The 24294-nt window shown below is 55.0% G+C and overlaps 2 protein-coding genes across 2 annotated transcripts in view; one reads left to right on the top strand and one right to left on the bottom strand.

The window, feature by feature from the left end:
* Positions 1–21213, top strand: part of SZT2 (seizure threshold 2 homolog (mouse)) — a gene marked incomplete at its 5' end in the record, with an annotated part of 55839 nt that extends 34626 nt beyond the window's left edge. The window contains 26 exon segments of the mRNA XM_010188754.1: positions 91–209; positions 616–780; positions 1393–1477; positions 5057–5248; positions 5369–5575; positions 5876–6039; positions 6216–6382; positions 6818–6915; positions 7814–7946; positions 8062–8189; positions 8469–8599; positions 9117–9299; positions 9742–10012; positions 10203–10282; positions 10635–10760; positions 12513–12718; positions 12837–12930; positions 13354–13434; positions 13813–13887; positions 16252–16465; positions 16735–16918; positions 17228–17350; positions 17585–18095; positions 18413–18529; positions 18947–19015; positions 21070–21213. Coding sequence (XP_010187056.1) covers positions 91–209; positions 616–780; positions 1393–1477; positions 5057–5248; positions 5369–5575; positions 5876–6039; positions 6216–6382; positions 6818–6915; positions 7814–7946; positions 8062–8189; positions 8469–8599; positions 9117–9299; positions 9742–10012; positions 10203–10282; positions 10635–10760; positions 12513–12718; positions 12837–12930; positions 13354–13434; positions 13813–13887; positions 16252–16465; positions 16735–16918; positions 17228–17350; positions 17585–18095; positions 18413–18529; positions 18947–19015; positions 21070–21213 — 4067 coding nt within the window.
* A 1010-nt stretch (positions 21214–22223) lies between these two features.
* Positions 22224–23592, bottom strand: HYI (hydroxypyruvate isomerase (putative)). Its single transcript, XM_010188753.1, has 6 exons — positions 23481–23592; positions 23287–23365; positions 23053–23102; positions 22837–22906; positions 22551–22685; positions 22224–22348 (listed from the first exon to the last, which is right to left on the bottom strand). The coding sequence occupies exons 1-6, from the start codon at positions 23583–23585 to the stop codon at positions 22260–22262; spliced, it is 528 nt and encodes a 175-aa protein (XP_010187055.1). The 5' UTR covers positions 23586–23592; the 3' UTR covers positions 22224–22259.
* Between the last annotated feature and the right edge of the window lie 702 nt (positions 23593–24294).

Raw genomic sequence — 24294 nt, 5'->3', positions numbered from 1 at the left:
GGTGAGGGTGGTACATCCTGAACAGGCGGGGAGGGATGCCTGTGGCCATTCTTACTGGGTGGGGTGCTCATACCTCTGCTTACTTGTCAGGGCCTGAGATCACAGATGAGCTGGTGAAAGTGCTGCGCAGACGCCTGGATGAGGCCACCCTGGATATCATCACTGTGATGCTGGTGCGGAACTGCAAGCTGACCCCAGCAGATGTGGAGGTACCTCACTGGATATCTGCTCTGCTCATCCTAGAGCCAACACCACTTTCCTACTTTTTGACCCGTCTCAAACCCTTCTGCCCCAGGGCAGGGAAGGCCAGGGCAGTTTGCTGCATCCCATTCCCTGCTCTAGTGCTTGCTCAGGCTGGTGTTCGCTGAGGTATATACTGTGTGGGTGCCAGGATAGGTGGTAGACCTCCTTTGCTGGGGTTTGCAGCATGGTGAGGTCTCCCTGTGAATACCCCTGGAACATCTGCCCACATCTGTTTCAGGGTGCTGTCTATGGACCTGGGTTCTGCTCACCATGCTCTCCCTTTGCATAGCCAGCCGGCATAATTTGGATCAGTATTAGGGCCTCAGGACATCCTGCTAGCCTCAGCTGAGTTTTAAAACATTCTTTCTGCAGTTTATCCAGCCCCCTGGGACACCACCCACAGAGGTCCTGCAGTTTGCACTGCCACCCTCCGCCCTGCCTTGGCTCCATGCAGTGGCCTACTATCTGCGCCAGAACCTGCTCATCTTCCTTCACACCCCAAAGTACACGGACAGCAACGTAGAGCACCACTTCAAGGTAAAGAGGGCTGTGAGCTGGGACAGCAATCTGCCCAGCTTCTACCTTCTGCTAGGGGCATTTGTTGGGGCTGCTCAGTGATTATCTTCTCAGCTCTGCCATGTAGTGGCAGAGAGGAACTGACTGAATAATGAAGCCTGGTGGAGTTTCACAGGGCTATGTGCAGTTCCTGTTTGGCCCAGTATAAACTTAGACAGGCCTTGCTTTGATATAAGTGGTCACTTGTTGTGCAAAAAGCAGCAGCCACAAAGCTCATGCCCACAATCTTCTCCCAGGAGCATGGGAGAGGACCCCCTTGCAAAGCTGAGCTTGGCTCCTTGCATGGCTCCTTCAAGTGTAAGGACTGAAACATCACAGTTAATAAAAGTTTGGGAGCAGCTACCCTCAGCATGGCCATAGTGAGGACAGAAGGTGATGCCAAATGTGTAGTGCCATAAAACCTTGCACAGAGCTGTAGGGGGTCCTTCTGCCCAACAGTGACCGAGGCTGTGCTGGCACATGTTTTAAGTAGGTCTGGGTTGCTTGGTACAGGTCTGGGGCTGAACTCTACACACATGGGCCTCTGCTTCCAGTTCTCTAGTCTCTGTCATCGTTCTTCCTTGCTCTCCTCAGCACTACTTCAACCACAGTGGGAGCATCCCTGACCAGGATCTCTATCTGTACAACAAGCCAGGCGGCCAAGGCACTGGTGGCAAAGGTACTGTGCTTAACTCATTTCCAAACCAGGATATGGAGCTGCCTTTTGGAGAGATGATTCCCACACTGGAGAGCTCTGAGTGTCTGAGGAGGGCCAGTGTCAGGGCAGCATGTTCCTCTGATGGCTGGGAGGGCAGGCAGGGTGTGTGGTTGGGGGACTGCATGCTCTTACGTGTGTGGTGGAGTGAGCCAAGGCGTCCCACACAGCGACTTGACCTCTTGCTGTAGGAAGCAGCTCTAGGTTGCAGTAGCTGTGGGGGCAAGACACAGCAAGACTTCAGTAATTGTGGGACACAGAGGGGACTCCAGTGGGGCTGGAGGGGGAGCAGGGACAATTGTTGCTGGAGCCTTGCTGCAGAGAGATATCTGAGTGTAACTGTGCGGGCTGTGGAGGAAATACCCTTGCTCTTTTCTGTGGACTGCTGGAGGAGGGATTGCATAGGGCCTGTCTTGCAGCAGGCTGTCATGTCATGTGTTGTCCAGGCCATGTGGTCCGTCACCTGGCTATCACGTGTCTTGTGCCCCTCTCACACCATCTGAATGTTCTTCTGTTATGTAGGTACCATGTTGGACCTTGTGCAGCACCTCTTTCCACTCTCCCACTTCCAAGGTAGCTCCTGTGGCTCCAAATATTACTCCTGTTCCCTTTCCCGTGCAGCTCCCTGGCCCCTCTGGTCCCTGCTGTTCTTGTTTTCCTCGTGTTGTGGCTTCAGCTCTGACTCCTCTGTGTGTCTGTGTGTGTGTGTCTGTTTAGCTGAGCCTCCTCTTCCTTGCTGGCTGGACAAACAGGAAAACAGAACCTGCTGTCAGAGATGGCAGCTCTGCAGTCCCAGGCTGCTGAGGGTCTGTGTGCTGCCCCATTAGCTTGCAAGCAGTGAACTCCAAAAATCCTTCACCCTTTTCCCCTCCAGAGGTCCAAACAAGTATCTCCTCCCTGAGGAAGGTGGGTCATGATGTTTCAACCATGGTTTCATGCTCCAGGGTGTAGCATCATCACTCTACCGGTGGCTGCATCCTGTGGTAGGGGGCTTCTCTTGCATACCAAGGGGCTAGAATGGCCAGACATCACTAGATGCATACTTTGTATTTCAGTGAGCCTAGGTCAGAGGGACCCAGAGCCCTTCACAGATGAGAGGCAACAGCACCCGAGCACCCCACCTCTCTGCAGGATGTGATGGATGAGTATGTAGCCAAACTCCAGTGCACTAGGCAGTAAGGTCCTTGGCAGCCCTTGCTAACTTACCTCTTCCCATAGCCCCAGAGCTCAGGTCTTGAGTTTCTTACCTGTGATTCAGTGGCTGCATTTCAGCTCCTATGTGCTCCTGTAACCAGACTGGAAGCCTTGTTCCCTGTGGCAGGGAGGTTATCCTTTCTGCTGGTGGGGCAGGGGCAGCCATCATCTACACTCTGAGGGACTGAGCCAGCTGCAGGGTGTTGAGTGCTTGGCACTTGCTTGGCAAACCAGCTCTATCTCTGGGAGCACGTGCAAACAAGGAGTCTGCTCCTGCGGCTGCTGACCTGGCCTGCATGACACCTCTGCCATGGATGCTCCCTTTCTAGAGCACATGTCCCAGCATGAGGAGGATGTGGGACATTGTGCTTGGTTGTTCTCGTGGGAGTTTATGTGGAAGAATAAGAGGGGAATAAATGCATCTTAGTCTGCAGTTACCCACATCAACATCCACTGTCATTCTGGCGGGCTTGGGGCTGTCAAGGCCAACAGATGTGGAGTTTGTGCCCTTTACTGCTTAAAGAAAGTCTGCTTGGGAGAGCTCATGCTCTGTCATGTGGGGCAGATTTGCTGTTATGGGTGAAGTCCTGGGCCCCTCCACCTTTGATATATAGGAAATTATGAACTTCTCCATTTGCTGGATAAAGGGTTTTTCCTGTGCCTGTTTGGGGAAGAGGCATGTCAGAGCCTGCTGCAGAGCACTTCTGAGATAAGGCAGCTCCTGTACTTCAAGTTTCAGAGTGCTTATAGGTGTAGTTTCCTTTCCTCAGTGTGAGTTGAAGCAAGCTGCCATCCAACATGAATGCCCAGCTCTCTCCATCCCAGTGCCCATTCCCTTGCATCTGGCATGTCTTGGAGGAAAGCTTGCTGCAGAGCTTGTGCTTCATTAGGAGTGATGGAGACCAAGTGGTTGTGCTGCTACTTGTGCCTAGGCACAGTCTGCTGGAGCTGGATTTGTCTCAGCACAGGGAGGGAGGGCACCCACCCTCCACGTGTTGCTGTGGATCCAGTCGGGTGCAGTCTGGTGTCACTCCCATTCGTGCTGGCATGGAAAAGGACAGAGAGTGGGCCCAGCAGTGCTGTGGGGCAGAGGTGGTTTGCATCTGGACACATCACCCTTAGGCAGTGTTGGGGCAGCTTTGCCATCCAGTCACCTGAGTGCTGGCTTAGTTGGTCAAGGGGCTTTGAAATGAAAGGGGCTGAGAGCATCTCTGATTACAGCATGGGGTTTGGACCTCACAACCGCATCATCCCTGTGGCTGGTGAGCTGGGCTCCCATGCAAGGGGCTTTGAAATGAAAGGGGCTGAGAGCGTCTCTGATTACAGCATGAGGTTTGGACCTCACAACCGCATCATCTCTGTGGCTGGTGAGCTGGGCCATGGGAGTGAGCTCCTGTTTCTGCTCTGGCCTGCAGCAGAGCTTCTCCTTCTGCATGGCCCAGGGCACACAACGCATGGGCTGTGGAGCAAGCACCATGCTGCTGCTCTGCACCTCTGAACTGTCCTGGTGTGTGTGTGTGTGTGTGTGTGTGTGTGTGTGTGTGTGTGTAAGGAGGCTACAGGCAAGGTCTGAATTTTACTCTGCAGCAACTCCTAGGCTAATACTATGTCAACCTGCTGTGTGGAGAATCACAGAATCACAGAACGTTAGGGATTGGAAGGGACCTCAAAAGCTCACCCAGTCCAATCCCCCTGCCGGAGCAGGAACACCCAGATGAGGTTACACAGGAAGGCGTCCAGGCGGGTTTTGAATGTCTGCAGAGAAGGAGACTCTGCAACCTCTCTGGGCAGCCTGGTCCAGTGCTCTGTTACCCTCACTGAGAAGGTCTCAAGATCAGATCTCATACAGTAGGGAGGGGGCTGTGAGTGCAGTCTGCAGCATGGTGTCATGTATACAGCCTTCCTGTGAAGGGACTTGAGGTTCTTTGTAGCCTGGAGAGGGCTGCTGGAGAGTATCGGGGCTCTGTCCCTTAAGAGGATAGGGATGGTGAGCCCCATCATAGGTCTCTGGATAAACGCACTCCTGGCACAAATGGAGATACTTTTCCCCTTGCATATGGGGCTGGACAATGCAGGACAAGGTGCAAGCTGCTGTGATGTTGCAGCAGAGAGATTCTTGGGGTGATTTGGCTGCCTTGTGCTGAATACCATGCTTCTTACCCTGGCTCCTCATGGGCACAGCTAGCCTCTGCTCCTCTGGTGTGTCCCCTCCTGTGGGCCCTGCCTGCCATCAGCAACCCAAAAGGTGACACGACGGTCCCAGGTCTGGGGTGGCAGGCTATGGACACTGCTTGCAGGGGTGCACCCAGTGCTGGGCTGACAGAGGCTGTCTTGGGCTCTACCCCACAGGAATCGCATGCATCGCACTGACGTTTGTAGATGAGCACGGCAACCCCACCCCACTGCCCCCTGGGGAGAGGCCTGACCCTCTGAAGCTGCCTTCCTCCTCGCCCATCATGGGCCTGCTGCAGGACACCGACTTCGAAAGCCTCACTGCGGTCAGCAGGCACGAGCCAGAGGGTGACACTCCCCTGCATTCAGGTAGGGAGTGAAACAGGCCACAAGCTGCCGATTCCCCACTGCTCCGTGTCCCCTGGGTCACCTAGGAGGGCAGACAAAGGTAGGAGTCCAGAGCCATGCAGGACTGCCCTTTTCCCGCAGAGCCCCGTGTGTTTGTGCGTCTGGATATCTGGGAGAAGGGCAACATCAGCCTGCTGCAGCTGTCGGAGAAGCTGCGCGGGGCCCTGCGCCACGCTCTCTGCGACGCCGTCATGGAGTTCCTCATTCTGCCGGCCCCGCTCTGCGTGGAGGCCGCCTGCCCCCTGGGTGCAGCAGATCTGGAGGAGCTGAGCTCTAAGACTGGCCAGGGTGGCCACCCTGAGCCCCCAGCCAGCCTTACTTCTCCTGCCTGGCCTGTACTGGGGAAACTGGGGCTAGGGGCTGGGAAGGAGGAAGCTGCTCTCCCCTCTGCAAACTGTACTGTGCGATGTCTCGGGGAAGAGGCGTTGTAGAAATTAGCGTTGCAAGAGATATTTAAAGGTCGGTCTGCTCCCCAAGAATTAATCTACTTGGCTGGGTGTTGCTAAGAGCTGGCTCCCTTCTCTCCAGCCAGGCTCTGGCCAGCTACAGTGGAGGCTCTGGAGAGTCTGATTTGCTCTGTCTCCACAGGAGGCCTAAGGAGAACCATGTCAGAGACCAAGGGCCTGGCCACTGGTGGGGCTGGCAGGAGCTGTCCTCCACCCTTGAACTTCACTTCTGCCCCTTCGTCCAGTTCTGGGGAGCCAGTGACACCTACCAGCAAGCTGGGACGCCGCAGCTTCTGGGACATGCTGGTAATGTTGCTGGGGGACCAGTGGGGACCAGGGTCTGTAAGTTCTCATGGTGTGTCAGGCCAGATGGCATGGAGAGGAAGAATTTGGCTGGGGTCAGAAAGCTGGGCTGGTAGCAGGGACTTTGAGATCAGGGTGCTAGCTGGGCTAGCAGCATTAACTCACCCTCTTCTCCCTAGAGCAAGACAGAGTCCTTGGAGCTGGGCAGCCCCAAGACTACTGATGACATTGTGTTGGAGAGGCCAGAAGAAACTCGCACGAGGCGGCGGCACAAGACTGAGAGCGTCAAACAGCATCCAAGCCAGGATCGGGCCACAGCAACAGCTGAACTGGAGCAGGCACAGAGGCAAGCACAGCCTGCAGGGTCTTGTTCCCCTCTGTCTGCTGTACGGTGCTCTGCAGCCTGACATCCTGCTGGCTCTGTCTGCACGTTAACCCTCTGCACCACATCCCCTTTCCTACAGTTTGTCCCTTACACAGCCAGCTAGGGGAGCTGCCTTCCACACACACAGCCTTGATCCTTCTTGTCAGAGTGCTTCTGGGAACACTGCTGGTTCTCCCTGCCAGAGACCCCTTCCCTGCATTGTGGCGCCCTTCATAACACCTGACACCCCTATGGCTGCTGACCCAGAGGAACCAAGTTCAAGGGCTGTCACAAACCAAAGGGAGCTCCTCAGTCTCTGCTCTGAAGCTGGGTGGGGAGAGACCATTGCACCTTTGTGCCTTAGTTGCTGTTGACTTTTTGATCTGGTATAACTGTGCTTCCCTTTCCTCTTCCCAGGCGCCGAGCCTGCCAGTTGGAAGAAGGGGATGTAGGTACCATGCACCCACTCTTCAATCAAACCTGCCAGCAGTGGATGGCATTCATGAACCAGCTGGGTATGTATATCAGGTCCCGGCTCCTCCAGATGGGCTGGGGATGGGCCTTTCTCCCTGGAGCTCTGAATATAAGTCTTTATATTGCACCAAGCCATCCATCTTCATCCCTTGCTGACCTCTACCTAGTTACACACCCTGTCTCTCCCCAGACCTCAGCAGCATCCCATTGGTGTCAGGGCCAGCATCAGCATTATAAAGCTGTGGCAAGAGTCTTGGGCATGTATCTCTGCACCTGAACAAACTGGCTAAGGCCTGCAGCTGCGTCTGCCATGCTCCAAGTCCAGGGCTTGCTGGACTTGGCTGCAGCTGCTTTGGAGAGACTTAGACTCTTAACAGCAGTTGTGGTAGTGAAGGAGCTCCCAGATGTAGCAGGGAGGGTGGATCTGAGCCTCTGCAACATGCTATGAAGCTGTGAAGCTGCATGGGAGACCCCTACTCTTGCAGGGAGGGAGAGGAGGAGGGATGCCCTTCATACGGTGGGTTTTGGGTCTTTATGGCTGCCCTGTTGCTGCTTTCTGGATACCTTTCACTTCAGTGTTTGTACATCCTCTCTCAGCTCATGCTGGCAAGGTAGAGCTGTCCTCCCCCTGATGAGGAGCAAGCCAGGGAACAAGGAACAAGTGAGGGAATAAAGTGCTATCCTCGAGGCATGCAGGGAGTTTGGTCCAGATCCCACTTCAGGCCAGAACTTGAAACCAGAGGTTATTTCAGCCTTCATCTTCTCCATATAAGGTCCTTGTTCTCCAGCTCTGCCTGCCTCGGTCCCTGGCAAGGCAGAAACATGGCCTGCTCTGGGCAGCAGGCCTGAAATCGAGCTCCCTTAGCCCCCTCCGCTGCCCAGATGGGATGGGCTTGGCTCTGGGGCAACTTGGCGCCTTGTCGTACTTCTTCCACACAGGGTGCCCATCAGTGCAGCAGTGCTCGATGGATATTGTGTCCCGTTTCCTCCTGTCCTCCATCCTGGTGGAAGTGGTGAGCCTGGTCACTGCCCTGGCAAGTGACACCACTGTCAAGGTGTTTGAGCAGATCTGGTGAGTGACACAATTAATAGGGGGCTGCTTGGCCTCAACAAATACCATTCAGCTGTGCCAGCCTCTACTCCCATGGGTTTGCTTGTCAGCCATCTTTTGGTGCTCTTCTTTGCAGCTGCCATCGAAGCACTGCCTTCCTGCCCTATAAGCCTGGCCAGAGCGCCAGCCCTCGCCCTGCAGCCGTCAGACACTTCATCCTGCTGGGACGCAACTTCCAGCAGTGGCGTTGCAGCACAGAACAGGGTGAGTGCAGGGACCACGGGACTGTGTGCTGGGGGCTCTTGGGGTGGGAGATGTATGAGCAGGGTTTCCCTCTTCGCTGGGACAGGCTGCTTGTGCCCAGAGGTGGGCAGTGGGTTGTCTGTTTTCAGCTCCTGACACCTTATGCTCAAATTTACTTATAACTGCTTATTTCAAGACCAGCTGGGCAGTAGTATGGCACAACGTTGTGCCACGTTAATAGCGTGTGGGATGAGCTGGTACTGATGGTCATAACTCTGGTTATGACTCCCCTTCCTTCAGCTCACAAAGGGCTCCAGCGCTTTGAAGCCATGGAATTCAGCTCGGCAGAGAGAGGCTCTGACCCCAGCCTCGTTGGACGAGACCTGGCGCCCCGGCAAAGGTTCCTCTTCATAGAGATCATCGACAAAAAGGTAGCAATGGTGCCTGTGTGATGTTGTCTCCTGAAAGCCAGGCTCTTCCCAGCTGGCCCAGGGCTAGAAAGAGGAGAGGAAGAGTTGCCTCTGCAGGCAACCAGCCTTCCCTAGGCAGGAGCCCTCTGAGGCAGCTGTGCTGGATGTCTCTGCCTGTGCCAGAAGCAGAGCTGGGGGTTCCCTGCAGCTCTATGGGGAGTGATAGGGAGCAGTAGCCCTTGCTGTCTCTGACTTCAGCTGTCCCACTGTGGACTGTAATTGCCCCTTCCCTACCAACAGCGAGGCCCACATCAGGCTGGGCACTTGTGCTGCCAGCACGAGTACCATCACCCCTGCTGGGGCTGTTAACAGCGGGGCTGTCAGTGATCTGTTGCCACTCTCCCTGTCCCAGCATTGTCATCTGAAACTGGCTGCAGCTGCAGCAGGTACCACCCAGAGCACCTGGGGTGTCCTGTGTCACTGTGCAGGCCCCCTCTGAGCAGGTCCTTCAGCTTTCTTCCCCCTCCTCTCTCTCCAGCTGACACTCTACACCTACAACTGGTCCCCAGACCTGGGGGCCAACCTGAACTGCTCGCTTACTCGCCTGCTGCAATGGCAGAATGCCCGGTCCCACATCGTGCACTGCCTGCTGAGCCAGAAGCTGGGACTCTTCCACCACCACTGCTTCATGGACACACCGTGGCATGAGGACAGCAAGCAGGTAGGGCATCCTGCCAGGTAGGGCAGTCCTTTGCCCCTCAGGAGGGGCATTGGCAGCCTGGGGGTCTGAGGAAGGTTGCAGGCACTTCTGTGCTCTTGTGTGCCTGTTGGCAAGGCATCTGCAGGTGCTCATGTGTCTGACTGTGACCGTGTCCAGCCAGGCGCTTGCTGTCTGCTTTTGGAGACATCCAAAAGTGAAAAGGGAAGCAGGTTCTGTTGTGGGCAGCACTTACCTGTGACTAGGATGAAGGAGGCTGTGGAATGGGCTTCCCACTGCACATTAGGGCCATGCTGGGCCAAGGCTTGCTCTCCTCAGGACTGGTGGTGGAGAAGGCCAACAGATATGTCTGCAGATGGCCAAAATTGAGTTTGCTCTGTTCTTGTGAGTCCTTGCTCCAAGGCTGGCAGTAAGGAGGCTTTCATGGCTGTGTCTGCTTGCTTAGGAGCCAAATCCTTTCCTGAACTCCACTTTGGAGGTGGATGCACTGATCCGGAGCTCCAGCCCCCCACCTAGCAAGGAACAAGGCCGGCTGAGCAGCACTGCCCGCAGCCTGCCGTCTCTGCACTTCCATCCCGACGTGGTGCCCTTTGACGAAGCTCTGCGGGATGTCACCACCATCAAGCGCATACCCCATGGGCCTGAGCTGGGGCCTTTTGACCCCGTGGCTCGGCACGGCGCCCAGTTCCTGGAAATCAAAAGCATGGAAAGAAAAGGTAAAGCAAGGGGCCTGGTGTCACAGGAACCTGCTTAACTCATCTTGCTTCTGGAGAAGGAGCTCAGAAAGAGCAGAACAAGCGTTCTGGAGGAGGGGGCAGTGCTGTGAGGGCCTGTGTGGGAGTGAAGGGGAGTGGCAGTACTTGGGGCTATGACTTGATGTTCTTATGGCTGCTCTCTTTCCTCCAGAACTGGAGAAGCAGATGAAGATTGAGAATCTCTTTGTAACCTGGCAGCAGAGATCGGCACAGTCCAACATGCCTATCAGTGTGAGTGCAGCCCAGGGGAACAGGCAGCGGGCTGGGCTTTCTTACAGGGCACTGGGAGCACTGGCTTCCTATGGCAAAGGGGAGCACTGGAGCTTAGTGCAGGGTGCATGTTGGGGATGGTGTTTGGCAGTGGAGCAGTGCTTTCTGCTTGAACTTCTGGGGTTGCTGGGCTCTAGTACTAGACTTTGGGAATGGGGCCTCGCTGTCCAGCACTAGAAATGCCATAAAGCTGGAGGGCTCCCTGTGGAGTTTGATCCCCACTTGAGCAGCAGCAGGGCAGTGTTGCAGACAGCTTGTTCCCGGGCTTGATGAGGGATGTGTGCTGTAACTGTGTTGTTCTTGTGCTGTGCAGCTGGCAGACCTGGAAACCCTGAAGCAGTCCTCACGCCTGGTTCACTACTGCGCTACCCCCTTGCTCTTTGACCCGGCCTTTCGGCAGCAGATCCAGACTGACCAGCAGGGCAAGGTAGAGGGGAAGGTGAGTGCCAGCAAGCACCAGTGGGATTGGGCTTTGTGCTGCACTGGAGCAAAGGATGGCTTCACAATGTTTTCCTAAGATAGGGCTGCTCTGAGCTCACTCCTGCATTACAGGATGAATTTGCAGCCTGTAAGATGGAGACTGAGAAAATCCTTGAGTCCTCAAAGCCTTTCTCCTACAGCCACACTGTCCCTGGGGAATACTGGCTTCCTTTTTCTAGCAGAGAATTCAGGGCTGAGTGTAGCAAAGCCATCAGAGCGTGCTGTCTGGTACTGATCTGTTGAGGAAGGAAAGCTTCCCTTTATGCATTCAGCAGCCAGACCTGGTAAACCTTGCCTGGACCCAGCAAATAGCTGGAACAATTTAAAGCAAACCAACTGAATCCTGAGCAGGTTGCAACCTGACAGACTCTGACCAGTGCAGATCCCATACCGGCTGTTCACGATCCGTATGTGTGTCAGAAGGGAAGAGCAGGCTGTTGTAATTTATCTAAATGTCAAAAGGATTCTGACAGGGTCTTTAAGTAGAGGTTGCTACAGAAATTGAGCACCAGCAAGTGAAAGGAAAAGTATAATCACAGAGCGAAAACTTCACTTTGTTTTTGGAACAGAGCGAAATGAAAACCAGGTTATTCAGTTTGAAAAGCCTGGCAGCAGGGGTTTCAAGGTTGTGTATTGGGTTCCGTATCTCCAGATCATTTATCGCAGCACATATGAGATGCCAAGCTTTGCAATGCTCTGTGGCTGTTCAGATTGGACAGAACTGAAAAAGACTGCAAGGAACTGGAGAGGGACCTGAGCAGCCTGTGAAATGAGAGGTGTTGTGGGAGCTGGGGCCTGGTGCCCAGCAAAACAGACCACAATGCAGAGAGAAATTTGAACTCCTGTATTGTACACTAACTGCAGAGCCTGTACAGAGCAGACAGTGCAGTGGATTTCTTCAGTTCTTGAACAGTTGGACACAAAGGGCAAACTTTTTAGAGTCTATCAGAAAAGGGTGTTAGTATTATGGATAATATTCCAATATTTTGCTAAAATACTATTGTATTAATGTCTTCATCTGCACAGTAAGTGTGAGACCAAGCGTCTTGTGGCAAAGGCACTGAACTGGAGAGACTTGGAGAAGGTCAGAGAGTAGCCAGAGAGACACCAGGTGAAGAGACTGCTCCTGGGGTAGGTGAATGTAAGGGCAGATAGAAATATGGAAAAGAGTCACAGGCTTGAAGTAGGGAGATCAAGAAAAGAAACTTCAGTCTCTCACAGCACAAAGACAAGGAGTATTCATGACATCAAAAGGAGAACTGAAAATGGTTAAAAGGAAACACTATTCGTATTCAGTGCTACTGGACTATTAGTAAATCCTGAGAAGGCAGCAGGTTCATAAGGAGATAGGCCTCTTACCATGGCAGTAGGAGCTGAAGCTCTTGAGCCTTGCATGAACCGGCTATGACCACGTACACTTTGTGGAAGCCACTCTGTGGAGGGAGATGTGAATTTTTCCCTTCTGCCAGGGCAGCTTTTCCTACGGTCTGTGCAGTGCTGTTAGATCAGTCCTTGGCTGGGGAGATCTTGGATCTTGTATTTCAGCACATGCACCACGACAGCGTTTGGGGAACCAGCTGTTAGCTCTTTCTGACAGGGGGAAGTCTGCCCTCTGCTCAACCATGGCACCTGGTGGTGTTGTATCCCAGCAAGTGTCGCCTGCTGGGGCCACTCACAGCAGGTCTCCTGAGGAAATGATTTTCTCTTCCAGAAGCGCCACCGCTCAAATGACTCTACAGCTTCAGGGAGAGACCGCAGCCACAGCTGTGACTCGGCGGAAGCGCTGCCCTGCAAGGGGAAGGAGGAGCCCTGGCTGCAGGAGATGTGCAATGCCTTCTTGCAGCAATACATCCAGTACCTGCAGAGCATGGGCTTCATTCTGGTCCAGGTGCGGCCACCCTCACCCACCACTCGCAGGTCAGTGATGTTCTGGGACCCTGCTGTTGGAGAAGGGCTGACACGCTGAGCTGTGCGCTGCTTTGACACAGCAGATGTTGGCTCCCTTGCTCAAAGCACTGTCTGCTGTCATTTCCAGTAGCACAAGTCGGATCCGAGCTCTGGCAGCAATGGGTGTGGAAGGAAGAGGGTCCTTTTCCTACACGAAGCCAAAAGCAGAGGGGAGTCCAAAGGTGAGTGCATGTCTGTTAGAGAGGCAGAACTGGGATGGAAGTCAGGCTGTGGAGTGGGGCAGTTCTCCTGGTTGGCTTTTGAATCAGTTTTCGGGTTGAAAGGTGGGGGCAAAGCTTTGTGGGCAGCATCACCCTTCAGCTCACAGTGTCCCCAAACTCTAGAGACGCCCTGTCCTGAGTAAGCAGGTGAAGGGAGCACTGTGCCTGGTGTGCTCTCTCAAAGTCTGTTTATGAGGTTTGTCAGAATTCTTTTCATGGTCAGCTCTGGCGTGTCTGCTCTCCTCCATCCAGTGAGGGTGCTCAGTTGATGAGGCTCCTCTGTTTCTACCTCTGCCACAGAGCCTCATGGCAGCCTCACATGCTGGTGTGTGGGCTGCTCTCTTGTGCCAGAGAGCCTCTCCAGCTTTGTCCCTCTCTTCCCAGAGCACAAGCCCTGCTGTTGCCACCTATCATCTACAGAGAGCTCTTCCAGGTGGGATTGTGCTGATGGAGTTGGCCTTCCAGGTAAGAAAGAACAAGAAACAAAGTATGATTTCTGGAGGTTCAGAGACAGTCTTCAGAGGTGACAAAGTGAGTGATGAGGAGTCCTGCCTTTTTCATGCTCCTGCAGGACTGTGGGTCAGCTAGAGATGGTTCTGCAGGGCTCAGAGTGGTAAGAGTTGTCTGGAGGGGGGCTAGTAAAAGCTGCAAGGGCTCAGCACCAGGTGGAGTGCTCTGTGCTCAGCCACGTGTTGGCTGAGCTGGCTTGGTTCAGACAGGAGGGGAGACAAAACATGGAGGAAGAGTGTCTGGCACCCAGCCCAAAAGGTGAAGCATGGGGGCTGTTCTCCTTCCCTGGAGAGGTTTATGGCCCGTGCTGTGCTCACGTGCTCTCTCCTCCAGGGCTATTACTTCTGTGTGAAGCAGTACGCGCTGGAGTGCTCGCGGATCCCCATGGGCCAGTCTGTGAACTCCCAGGTAATGGCTTTGCAGGGACAGCTGCATCCGGATCAGGGGGTGCTTTTGGGGGAGGCAGTGTTCTGTGGGACAGAGTGGCATTTCCAGTGCAGCAAGTCCTGGAGAGAAGCAGGACTGCATGGAGGGCGCATGGCTGCAGAAGGCTCCATGGCATGCTGCTTGAGCAGATCTGGAGTGCAGTGAAAGGGGGTGGGAGGTTTGTCAAGAGAATGACTCTTGGCCTAGCTTGAGAAGCAAGATAGAGCAGACTGGGGAGGAATAGGGGCAGTCCTGGTAAAGGTGACTGCTCCACGGAAAGTCAATGCCTGGAAAGCCAGAAGCTTTCTGCCTCCCTTGGAATAAGAAGGAAGCAGAGTGGGGACAGGGATCTGTGAACATGGTTGGCTACCCTTTGCCGGAGGAGATGGCTTTCTGCATGATGAGCCCTGGTTCTTGATACTTCTATGCCTTGCTCTACAACACCATGGGGTTGCATACTCCCTTCTCTTTTGGCATGTCAGGGTGGCTCCTGCCTGTCCCCAGAGCTCTGAGTGGCTGCCTAGAGGCTGGCCAGCCCCAGCCTGTGTGAGGCAGGAGGTGTGCATGGCCGTACTGTCCTTTCCAAGGTGGCTCTGTAGCAAGACTGCATCTTACATGTGCCAAGAGCAGCTCTCCTAAGCTTAGAACCTGCCAGGACCTTGCCTGAGGGTTTGCTGAGCCTTTCCTGGGTAGCTCACATGTGCACAGGGCAGGATTACCAGGCTGCAGCTGGCATTGCAGGGGACATCCAGGCTCTCTGTAGGTGACTTAGAAAAAGACTTTGCCTGTTTTTGCAGTGGGAGGGGATGGTCCTGGGAGCAGTGGACAAGCATGGTGGGGCTTGCTGCAGGGGCCTGGCCAGCCTTCTTGCACACTGGGACTAGCGCAGAGTTCCCCCAGGTGGGGCAGTTGAGCTCCTCTGCCCCTTCTCTGCCCTTGTCCCACCCTGGGCCTGTGCAGGACAGGCTGGATGCAGGAACAGGGCTGGGCAGTGCCTCGTCCCTCTTCCCACTGGCTGTGCATCTCTCTCCATCAGGGCACTCTTACAGCCAGAGCTCGCAGCAAGAGCTGCATGGGACCCAGCTCCGTCTCTGAGTCTGCGGTACGTCCTCTCCTCCCACTGCCATTGACCTGCCAGTGCAGGGCTGAACCTCCCCCTGGCTGTGCTTCCACCTGTCCTGTCCCAGCGCCCGGCTGTGGGAGCTGCCTCTTGCCTCCTGTGGTGGTGCCTTCCATAGCAGTACACACCACAGCGGGCAGCACAGCTTGGTAGGATGATGGGGTGGGCCCCAGGTGCTGGCATGGGGGCAGCGCCTTGTGTTTCTTCTTCTTCTCCCTGCCTTTCTTGGGACAGAGCTGTAGGCTCCTCTCTGGTCTCATCCTGGCTGTGTGGGTTGTTCTCTGGTGGCTCATGGCAGCAGCAGTTGGGTGGTGCAGAGAGTGAGGGCAGCCTGTTCTCATGCCAATGCCTCCTGCCTGCTGGTTTTCCCTGCTTGGCCTCTTCTTATGGTGTGGGTCAACTGCCCAAAGGTGTCAGGGAGCCAAAACACATTAAAAACTGTGGGCTTCTGGCATGAGGGCAAGACCAAGGACTTCACCAACACTGTCCCCAGACCAGTAACTGTAGTTGTGCTAGGGACATGGCCAGGGGTGTGTGTGTGTGAAGGCTGGTGCTGCTCCAGTAAAGGACTGGCACGCTGGGCAGAGGCATGTGCTGTGTGCTGGAGGGACCCTCCCTTTGGGCACAGTTGTGCCACACCAGCCATCGCTGGATCTGCCTTCCCAGCAGCCAACCTGGGTCCCTGATAGTTACTGAGCACAGGGCATTTGCAGCTCTGCTGTTGCCCAGCTTTGGGTCCAAGCACTGCCCACAGGCTGCTGTGTTGTCCTCTGCTTTAAGGGGACATTCAGAGAGTCAGTCTTTGCCTGCAGATCCAGAATTTGCTGGGGCTCCATCCCCAGCATGTCCTGTACCCAGAGACTGGGCAGTGCAGAGCAGCACTCAGCTGAAAGGAGGCTGTGTCCTCCTTCACAGCCACAAGGCATTCAGATCAAGAGGGGGATGAACCTCGTGCCAAAAGGGAGGCAGTGCTGGTCAGTCTGTGCTGCTACTGGAGACCAGGAGTGGGGTCGAGTGTGGAAGGAACCACCAAGCTGGATCTCTTGGGGCCAGGCCTGCAGGTCTGCTCTTTGCACTGTGCACACAGCTTCTCAGCTGCATCCTGCTCTGGTGTCGGGGCAGGGGTGACTGCACTGGCTCTGCCATGCCTTGCTGTCAGTAGGGCTTTGTAGGAGGGTGTGAGATGCCTGGTAAGATTCCTGCCTTGACTCCCTGTCCCTCCACAGCTCTCAATGCTCTTCACGGAGGAGTGTGACAAGGTGCGGGACCTCATGCACGTGCACTCGTTCAGCTACGACTTCCACTTGCGTATAGTCCACCAGTACCTGCTGGGCTCCCACATGACCCTCCGCCAGGGCTACCATCTCACCAGCTTCCTGGAGGATTTCATTGCCCACCACACAGACATCCCCAAATTTGGCCGCAACCACGTTTTCCAAGGTGCGTAGCTCGACGTGTGGTCAGTCCGGGGTTCATCACCAGCCCATAACTTGGCAAAAAGGTTCCCAAGTGCTTTACAAGTAAGCCTGACTTGTGGAGTATCCAGGGAGAGGGTGACAGGAGGGGCTCAGCACCTGGGAAAGTCCTTGCTGCCCTGCTGTGGAAGGGAGGTGGGTTGCTCTAGAGCTGTGTCCCCTAAAGTGGTTTGTAGGACAGTGGTAAGAGGCCCTGAGTGTCTCCTGTGATAGCAATGTGTCCTCTTCCACTAGGCATGCTGGCCCTGCCCACCAACATGATCACTGCACACCAGCTGTACAACTACATCGCTGACCACGCCAACACCTACCACATGAAACCCCTGCGCATGGCCCGGCCAGCCACGGGCAGCGACAACAAGAAGGGGACACCAGGCACAGAGCAGAACGAATATGCATTGGTCTCTGTTTGGAACAGGTGAGTGCATCTGCTGCCAGTTCCCGGAGCTGCCAGAGGTTGGTGGGCACCCCACAGTCCTTAGGACACTGCCCCGAGGTGCCAGCAAAGCTGACTGCTATACGTGGTGCCAGGCAGCCGTTCTGCTCGGCTTTTCTGAGATGACCAACAGGGTGCTGTGTGCGTGTGCACGTGCGTTTGACGTTTCCCGTAGTATTTCTGAAGAGTTCTGCTGTGTCACATTCCCTGTGCCCAACAGTTCTGTTGTGACCAAGAGCTCGGGGGGAACAAAGTGAGGTTCTCTTCATACTGATGTGCTTTTGCTTCCAGCTCGGGCTCCTACAAGGACTCGGAAGGTCTGCGTCATCATGATGACTTTGATGTGTCCCTCCTGGTGTGTCACAGCGCAGCACCGTTTGAAGAGCAGAGTGAAGCAGAGAGACGCATGCTCCGGTGAGTGCTGGGGACCCAGAGACATGGCACCAAAGTTTCCTGACTGGGGAGGAGGGCTGGCTCTGTCTGGGACATAACAGGCAGGTTTGGTGCTGTCTGGGGAGGATCCTCGCAGGGAACTGGGCAGAGAAGCCCCCTTACTGGCAGGGACAGAGGAGCCAGTGATTCCTCTGCAGCCCAGCTGAGGAGGGAGCAGCCCTTCCCCAGGTCACAAATGTCTCCTTGCTCTCTCAGCTTGCGTTTCTACGTCATCATGACGAGCCAGCGGGAACTTTTCCCCCGGCTCACGGCCGATATGCGACGCTTCAAGAAGCTGCCGCGCTTGCAGCGGGAAGTGCTGGAGCCCGTGGTGGGCCGGGCAGCGTGGGAGGCAGCGGAGCCAGAGACAAGCCTGGGGCGGCAGCAGCTGGCAGAGCGGGAGCTGTGGCAGGACGTGGAGGACAGCAGCGAGTTCTACGCAGGGGGCACGGAAGTCAAACTGGGCCCTGGGCTCTTCTACACCTCGCGGCTCTTCCCTTTGCGCCCTTTGCTGGCCTCCGGGGTGGCCTCGGCCCAGAAGCAGCTGAGCAGCATGGTGCAGCTGGCCAAGTGCCACTGCCGCAGGGACAACCTTTGGAAGCGCCTCTTCCTCCTGGAGCCTCTGGCTTCTGACAAGCTGAAGCTGGGCAAGCTGTCGCTGGTGGAGCTGGAGGAGCTGCTCAACGCCGTGCATGGGAAATCCATTGCTGATGTCGACCCCCAGCTGGTGAGCAGCAGGGCTGGAGTCATGGTGCACAAGTTCTGCTTTGAGGAGGAAGTGGGGTGCCAGGTGAAGGGGCCGCAGGGCACATCTCTTTCTGCTGGGTGGGAAGATAAGGGCAGGAACCAGGAGCATGGCTTCCGGGTGGCAGGGGAAGGGGGAGACTGCATGAACCCATCTATGGAGAGTGGATAGTTCTAGGTCAGCGTTTCTCAGTGGGCTGTGATGGATGCATCTGATTTAGGGTCTGAAGGCTGCTGTAGCATAGCTGCTGCTGCCATGGCTAGAGGGAAGCTGAAATCAGCCCTTTTCCACGCCTGCAGGGATGCTTCCTCACCATGACAGTCTCCTGGTACCAGAGCCTTATCAAAGTGCTGCTGAGCCGCTTTCCCCAGAGCTGTCGGCACTTCCACAATGCTGAAACTGGCACCCAGTATCTGGTAAGACACGGCCCGTCCCTCACCTGCAGCCTTTCTCCTCTGTCCAAGGGCCCTGCCTGATGTGGCTTCTCACAGTGTGAGTAAGCCTGGCATGTGCTGTCAGGACAGTGTGGGCACTGTCGTGATGTTACTCCCCACTCTGCTACTGGTGCAGCGTGAGGTGTGTGCTGCTGTGGTCCAGCAGTACGAGTTTGTCTGCCCCCAGGCAGGCAGGACACTTCACATCCAGAGCCTCACACCATGCATAGCCCCATGGTTTGGCAGTGTCACCTGTGAGCCAGGCAGACTTGCACTGTCGTGGCTCTGTGATGCCACTCATCCTGCACATCAACACGTCCCTGGGTGGGTGTTGTCCATACCCCTGTCCTGGGGTTTGTGCTGTCTCCTTTGTGATGTGTGCTGTGGCTCTCTTGACAGGTTGTGCTCAACCAGAAGTTCACGGATTGCTTCGTTCTTGTGTTTCTCGATTCCCATTCAGGAAAGACGGTAAGATCTTGGGAACCTAAGAGCAGCTATGTGGGCTCAGGCTGGGAGCCTGTCTACATTCATCCAATAGTTGCCAAGGGCAGGTGCCCATGGGGAGAATAAGAGCAAGTGAGGAAGCTTGTTAACACCTTTCCCAATTACTGTCCCAGCATCTGACAAATTGTGGCCCAGGCCTGTCCTGAGCTACAGGTGGCCTTTGCATTTATTTAACAGCCCTCTGCAGCTTTATTTCCTTTTGTTGATTTGTGGCATTCATGATTGCCCCTGACTTGCTGCTCCGTGATGCAATTACAATCTAAGTGAATCTAAGGTGGAGCCTGCTGGAAGGCTGCTCACTGCCTCCTGCCACCTGATGGTGAAGAGCCCTTCCTATTTTGTGCTGGAGCTTTTGCCATGGCCAGTTCTGTCCTTTCCATGCCAGTGGCAGCTCAGACCTGAAACTGCTTCCTGGTCTCCTGGATTCACTTCCACATCTGAAGGTGGAATTTGTGCTACGTCTGTGTTGCTGTGTTAAGCAAGCCAAGCTCTTCAGCCTGGCTTCCCTTCTCCAATGGTGTCACTGTCATTCAGAGCCCTTCAGAGCTCAGGTCAGCCTTTGTAAATGCAGGTGTCTGGGACTGCACCCAGTATTTCTGAGGAGCCTCAGCAGAGCCCTTTTGTGCTTGCACTAGGGCTTTTCTGTCCCTGCCCGGTCCTTTTGGTACAGCCTTGAGTGGTAGCTGCCTTGTTGTCATGTCTCACTGGTCATGGTGTCATCTTGTGGTCATTGCTATGACACACCCAGACTCTCCACCACCTCTGCCAATGACTCTCATCTTAAAACAGGAATCCTTTGTGTTCCTCACCTTGTATTTCAAGTTTAATATTCATCCCATTCCTGTGGCCTCTTAAAAGTCTCTAGGGCTTTTTTTGCATTAATCCAATTCTCTTTTGTATTAGTGCCTCAAATTTTATCAGTATGCTCCTCATCTTTGTGCCAGACTCATTAAGGTACTAGGCAACACGAGTCCCAAAACCAGTCCTGGAGGAACTCCATTTGTAACCGTTCTCCAGCCTGCTACTTCCCCTTTCAACACTACCATCTTTGCCTTGTAATTTTTGCGTTAATTCCTATCTTTTCAGCTTGCCTAAATTTCCCATGTGGCACTACATCAAATCCTTCCTGAAGCTCAGATAAGATATACCATGATTCCTTTGTCTAGAAATATTACCTTATCAAAGAGAACTCCAGCATTAGCACATCCCTTCAGTAACACCAAACTACCATTTTCTTTGTGGCTCTCTTTTTTCCTGAGCCTGCTCTAAAGCCTTGCACGCTGCTGGAGTTAGGCTCACAAATCACTTTCTCTTCCCTCTTAAGCGATGGTGGTGCATTTGCTGTTTTGCAGTTACACAGCTGTTCTCGTGGCTTTATGAGTTTGTTAGGGGACCCTGGCTACTGGATGTGCTGCATTTCAGCCCTGGAAAACATCCATGTCTTATCTCCATGCTGCTGATCTAAGTGCATCGCATTGCTCTCATTTTTCTTCTGCTTCAGCTCCTGCAACCTCCTTTTCTGAACCCTGTTCTCTGCTCCCCTCTGCCCTTGCCCTGCCTTGCCAGTACAGTCACTGTTGAGAATGGAGCAGCCAGCATTTATTCTTAGGATTGCAGTTATTGCTTTTAATCTCCTCCCCTTCCCCAGTTGTTGCACTCCTACTCTTTGCCTTAGAAGAATTTCCCCTCTAATTTCCCTGGAAGCCCCTGTTACTGTGGAGGCCGTAGGATCCCCTCCTCTCCTGAGGCTGCTGCTGGGGTTGGTGTAACTGCAGAAGCATGGAGGCTGGGACAGAGGGAGTGGGCAAGTCCTTGTGCTTAATTTCCACTGGGAAAACTGGGAGGATGCTCACACATGCCCTGTCACAGGGGAAGGCATGAGTTTAGTGCTGTTGGCATTCTGGGTCTTCCCCCAGTATCTGCCTGACATGGCCAAGCAAGCGCCCACACTCCTGGGTTAGGGACTGCACAGTGTTTATCCAAATCCTGTCCCCTGACCCTCTCCTCCTTCTCAGCAGAGCCTCACCGTGGTTTTCCGGGAGCCGTTCCCAGTGCAGCCCCAGAACAGCGAGAGCCCTCTGCCACAGCTTGTGTCCACGTACCACCACCTGGAGTCTGTGATCAACACTGCCTGCTTCAACCTCTGGACAGGCCTGCTCTAGTGCTGGCACCCACATCCTGGAGCAATACGTGTACGGCTGTGCCATGGGCGATGACGGGACAGGACCTGTGCTCTCTGGCACTGCAGGCAGCACTGCTAGCAGCACGCGTGGCTACCAAACTGAGGAGCCTGGGGATATGCACCTCCATCATTCACTGGCTGGCTGGTGTGGCTGCTGGTGTGCTGTTTTCGGTGGGTTTGACACTGAATGACCTCGAACCGAACCACAAGGGCAGGAGCTTGGCTGCTGTGGCTTGGCCGAAGCAGAGCGACTCAGGGACACGGCTTTGGCATCTGCAGGTGAGTTCTGCCTGCTGGGAAGGCAGGGAGGAGCACACACAGCTCGAGTTCTGCACAGGACAGCGCTGCACAGCGCTCTGGCTTTTGGCAGAAAGACTGCACTTCAGGGCTGTGGGTGGTGAGACTGCCCACTTCTGGCCCTCTGCTTTCACCAGGAGAGCACCAAATGGGATAGGAAGGGTGAATGGACCAGGGGAAGGTTTTATGGAGATGTACATTAAAGCCATTGATGTTTCTGTGAAATAAACTGAACCAGATCCCCACTCATGTGGCATAGGCTAGGATGTGGAAAGCCTCCCCCAAGGGCTGCAGAGGCAACTCTGGGTTTGCCCCAGACCGTCATACTTGCTCCAGAGCAGGAGCAGCAGGGCAGGCAGCCCCCAGCCTGCTACCTTTTGAGGTGGCTGCTCACTTCATTTGCCCTACATGCTGCAGGGTCAGCTGACCCTTCCCAAGGAGCAAATGGTTCCCTCAGTAGTGGGGAGTGGAAACCTCTCCCTGGACACCGCAGCAGACTGGAGGTGAAGGTGCTCCTGTGTACCTGTCATCTACTTCCCAGGCCATCTCCAATCACTGCAGATGGTGCTTGAGTGGATGAGGGTCCAACTGTTTGGGCTGGCCCAGCAGGGCCTGAGGAAGGGAAATACAACATAGATGCTCCTAACTTTTGCCTCAAGCCATAGAGAAGACAGACGTGCTCCTCTGTTAAGTCATTGCTTTGACTTTTATTCCTGCATTTTCCTTGTTTTACTCTGCTGCCTTGCTGGTCCCACCATGCAGCAGGCCTCGGCTCTCCCAGTATGAGCGCAGCCAGCCCAGACCTTCGAGAGTGTCTCCTGCAGTGACACACAAGGTCTTCTGCTGGCACCCTCAGTGCAGTGACACACAAGGTCTTCTGCTGGCACCCTCAGGCCAGCTGGAGCAGCTGCTGTTCTGGTCCCAGGTAGGGACCCCAATATGCACTGTCTGCCACCCCCAGGACATGCCTACCTTTGCCAACTGGTCCACGCTGGGACCTGCCAGTGGCCACGGGCTCACCTTTCGGAGCATACTCGCACCCCACGTAGCCAGTGTAGCCAAGGGACTCCAGGAGCTCAAAGAGGTAGGGGAAATTCAGCTCCCCAGGGCTGTCAGGCTCGTGCCGCCCTGGCACCTGTGCAATCTGGATATGACCTAGGGAGGGAATGGGAGAAGCCCTTGCTAGGTATGAGACAAGCAGAGCAGCCCCACATCCCCAGGCCAGCACCAGCAGAGCATGGGGCAGTAGAGCCCCATCTCAAAGCCACTCCTGCCCCATGGAGCCAGTCTGGGTGCAGGGCATTACCAATGAGTGGGAAGTATGTCTCCAGATTGCGTGACAAGTTCCCATCCATGATCTGGCAGTGGAAGAGGTCCTGTAAGTGAGAAAGGGATGGTGCAGCTGTTCAGCAGTCAAGGACAGCTGTGCTATGGTCCCTGTCTGTCCCCAGGAGAGGATAACAAGCCCACAGTCCCTGGGACTCCCCTGTGGGCCTGCACAGTTCCCTGGTGGAGGACTCACCAGCTGCAGCTTCAGGTTGGGCCGTCCCACCTTCTCCAGGATGGCAGCAGCTAAAGGTGCAAGAAATGAGAGACCATCACCTCCAGGCTGGAAGCTCCATGGTGAAGCCCTGAGAGGGGTAAAGCCCCCTTCGTTCACTATGCTCCCTCATCTCTCTGCAACCTTCTGCCTTTCAGACTTTGGGGATCCCTCTCCTCCCTTGAAGGAGACTTTGGGAAGAGCTGTCTGCCTTACCTTGGTGTGGGGTGTTCAGAAAGTAGCGAGGGTCAGTGATGCGGTTGTTAATAGGCTCCAGCAAGCCAGTCACGTCTTCCTGTAACACAGTAATGTCACCCTCGGAGCACCCTGTCACCTCTGCAGCAGGTGACAGGATGGTGGGTGATTCCCCATCCTTGGTACCCGAGAAGCAGGAGCTGTTCCTCACTTACCTGGGCCAGGAGGTCAGCAGCGTATCTAAGATTCTCAATGAAGGTAGTTTCCATCTCGCCTGCCACTGCTGCCCGCTCTGCGCCCAGGGGAACCCGTCCAGCCATCAGGTGGATCCTGCAGACACACAGAGCTGCCAGGTTGGATCTAATACACCTTCCTCTGCCCATGGAAAGTGGGGCAGACAGAGAAGGGGGTGAAGAGGAGCCATCTCCCATGCAGGAGGCACAAGTCGCCAGAGCTGCAGGGACACAAACAGGCACCATCCCACCTCGGTATGCAGGGGGATGCCTTTGAACGTTTTGCCTGACAACTCGCAGACCTTGGTTGCTCCTTTTGCCAGCTGCCTCCAGGAGGTTTTTTAAGGGGCTGCCCTGAGGACACCTTGTTTGCCTGCTTGCTGGCTTACAGCAAGGAAGGGACGGGACATCCCAGGCTGAGTGCAATGGCCAGGCGAGATCAAGGCTCTCCAGCAGCTGCTGGAAGAAGGTGTACAATACAAACGAAATACTTTTCACTCTGCCTGTTACTGGAGATTGCAAATGGGCCTGGGCAACCCCTGGCCTGTGCCCTCTGCAGGGCTTTGTTTTAGAAACAAAGAAATGAAAGAATGATGCAAAGCAGATGCGTAATTGGGGAGGAAAAAGGGAGGATTATCACAGGGCTGTCGTGCAGAGGTGCAGACGAGGGCAGAGTCGGCCGGCAGTGTCTGCCAGCCTTGGGCATGCTCAGGCTGTGGCCCTGCACGCAGGGGGCTGCGAAGAAGCGGCTGCCACCCGATGCAGCCAAGCATGGAGACACTGCCCCGGAGAGGCT

This window comes from Mesitornis unicolor, unplaced genomic scaffold (genome assembly GCF_000695765.1).
Source record: "Mesitornis unicolor isolate BGI_N332 unplaced genomic scaffold, ASM69576v1 scaffold15077, whole genome shotgun sequence".
Classification (NCBI taxonomy): domain Eukaryota; kingdom Metazoa; phylum Chordata; class Aves; order Mesitornithiformes; family Mesitornithidae; genus Mesitornis; species Mesitornis unicolor.
This window is presented reverse-complemented; position numbering and strand designations above follow the sequence as displayed.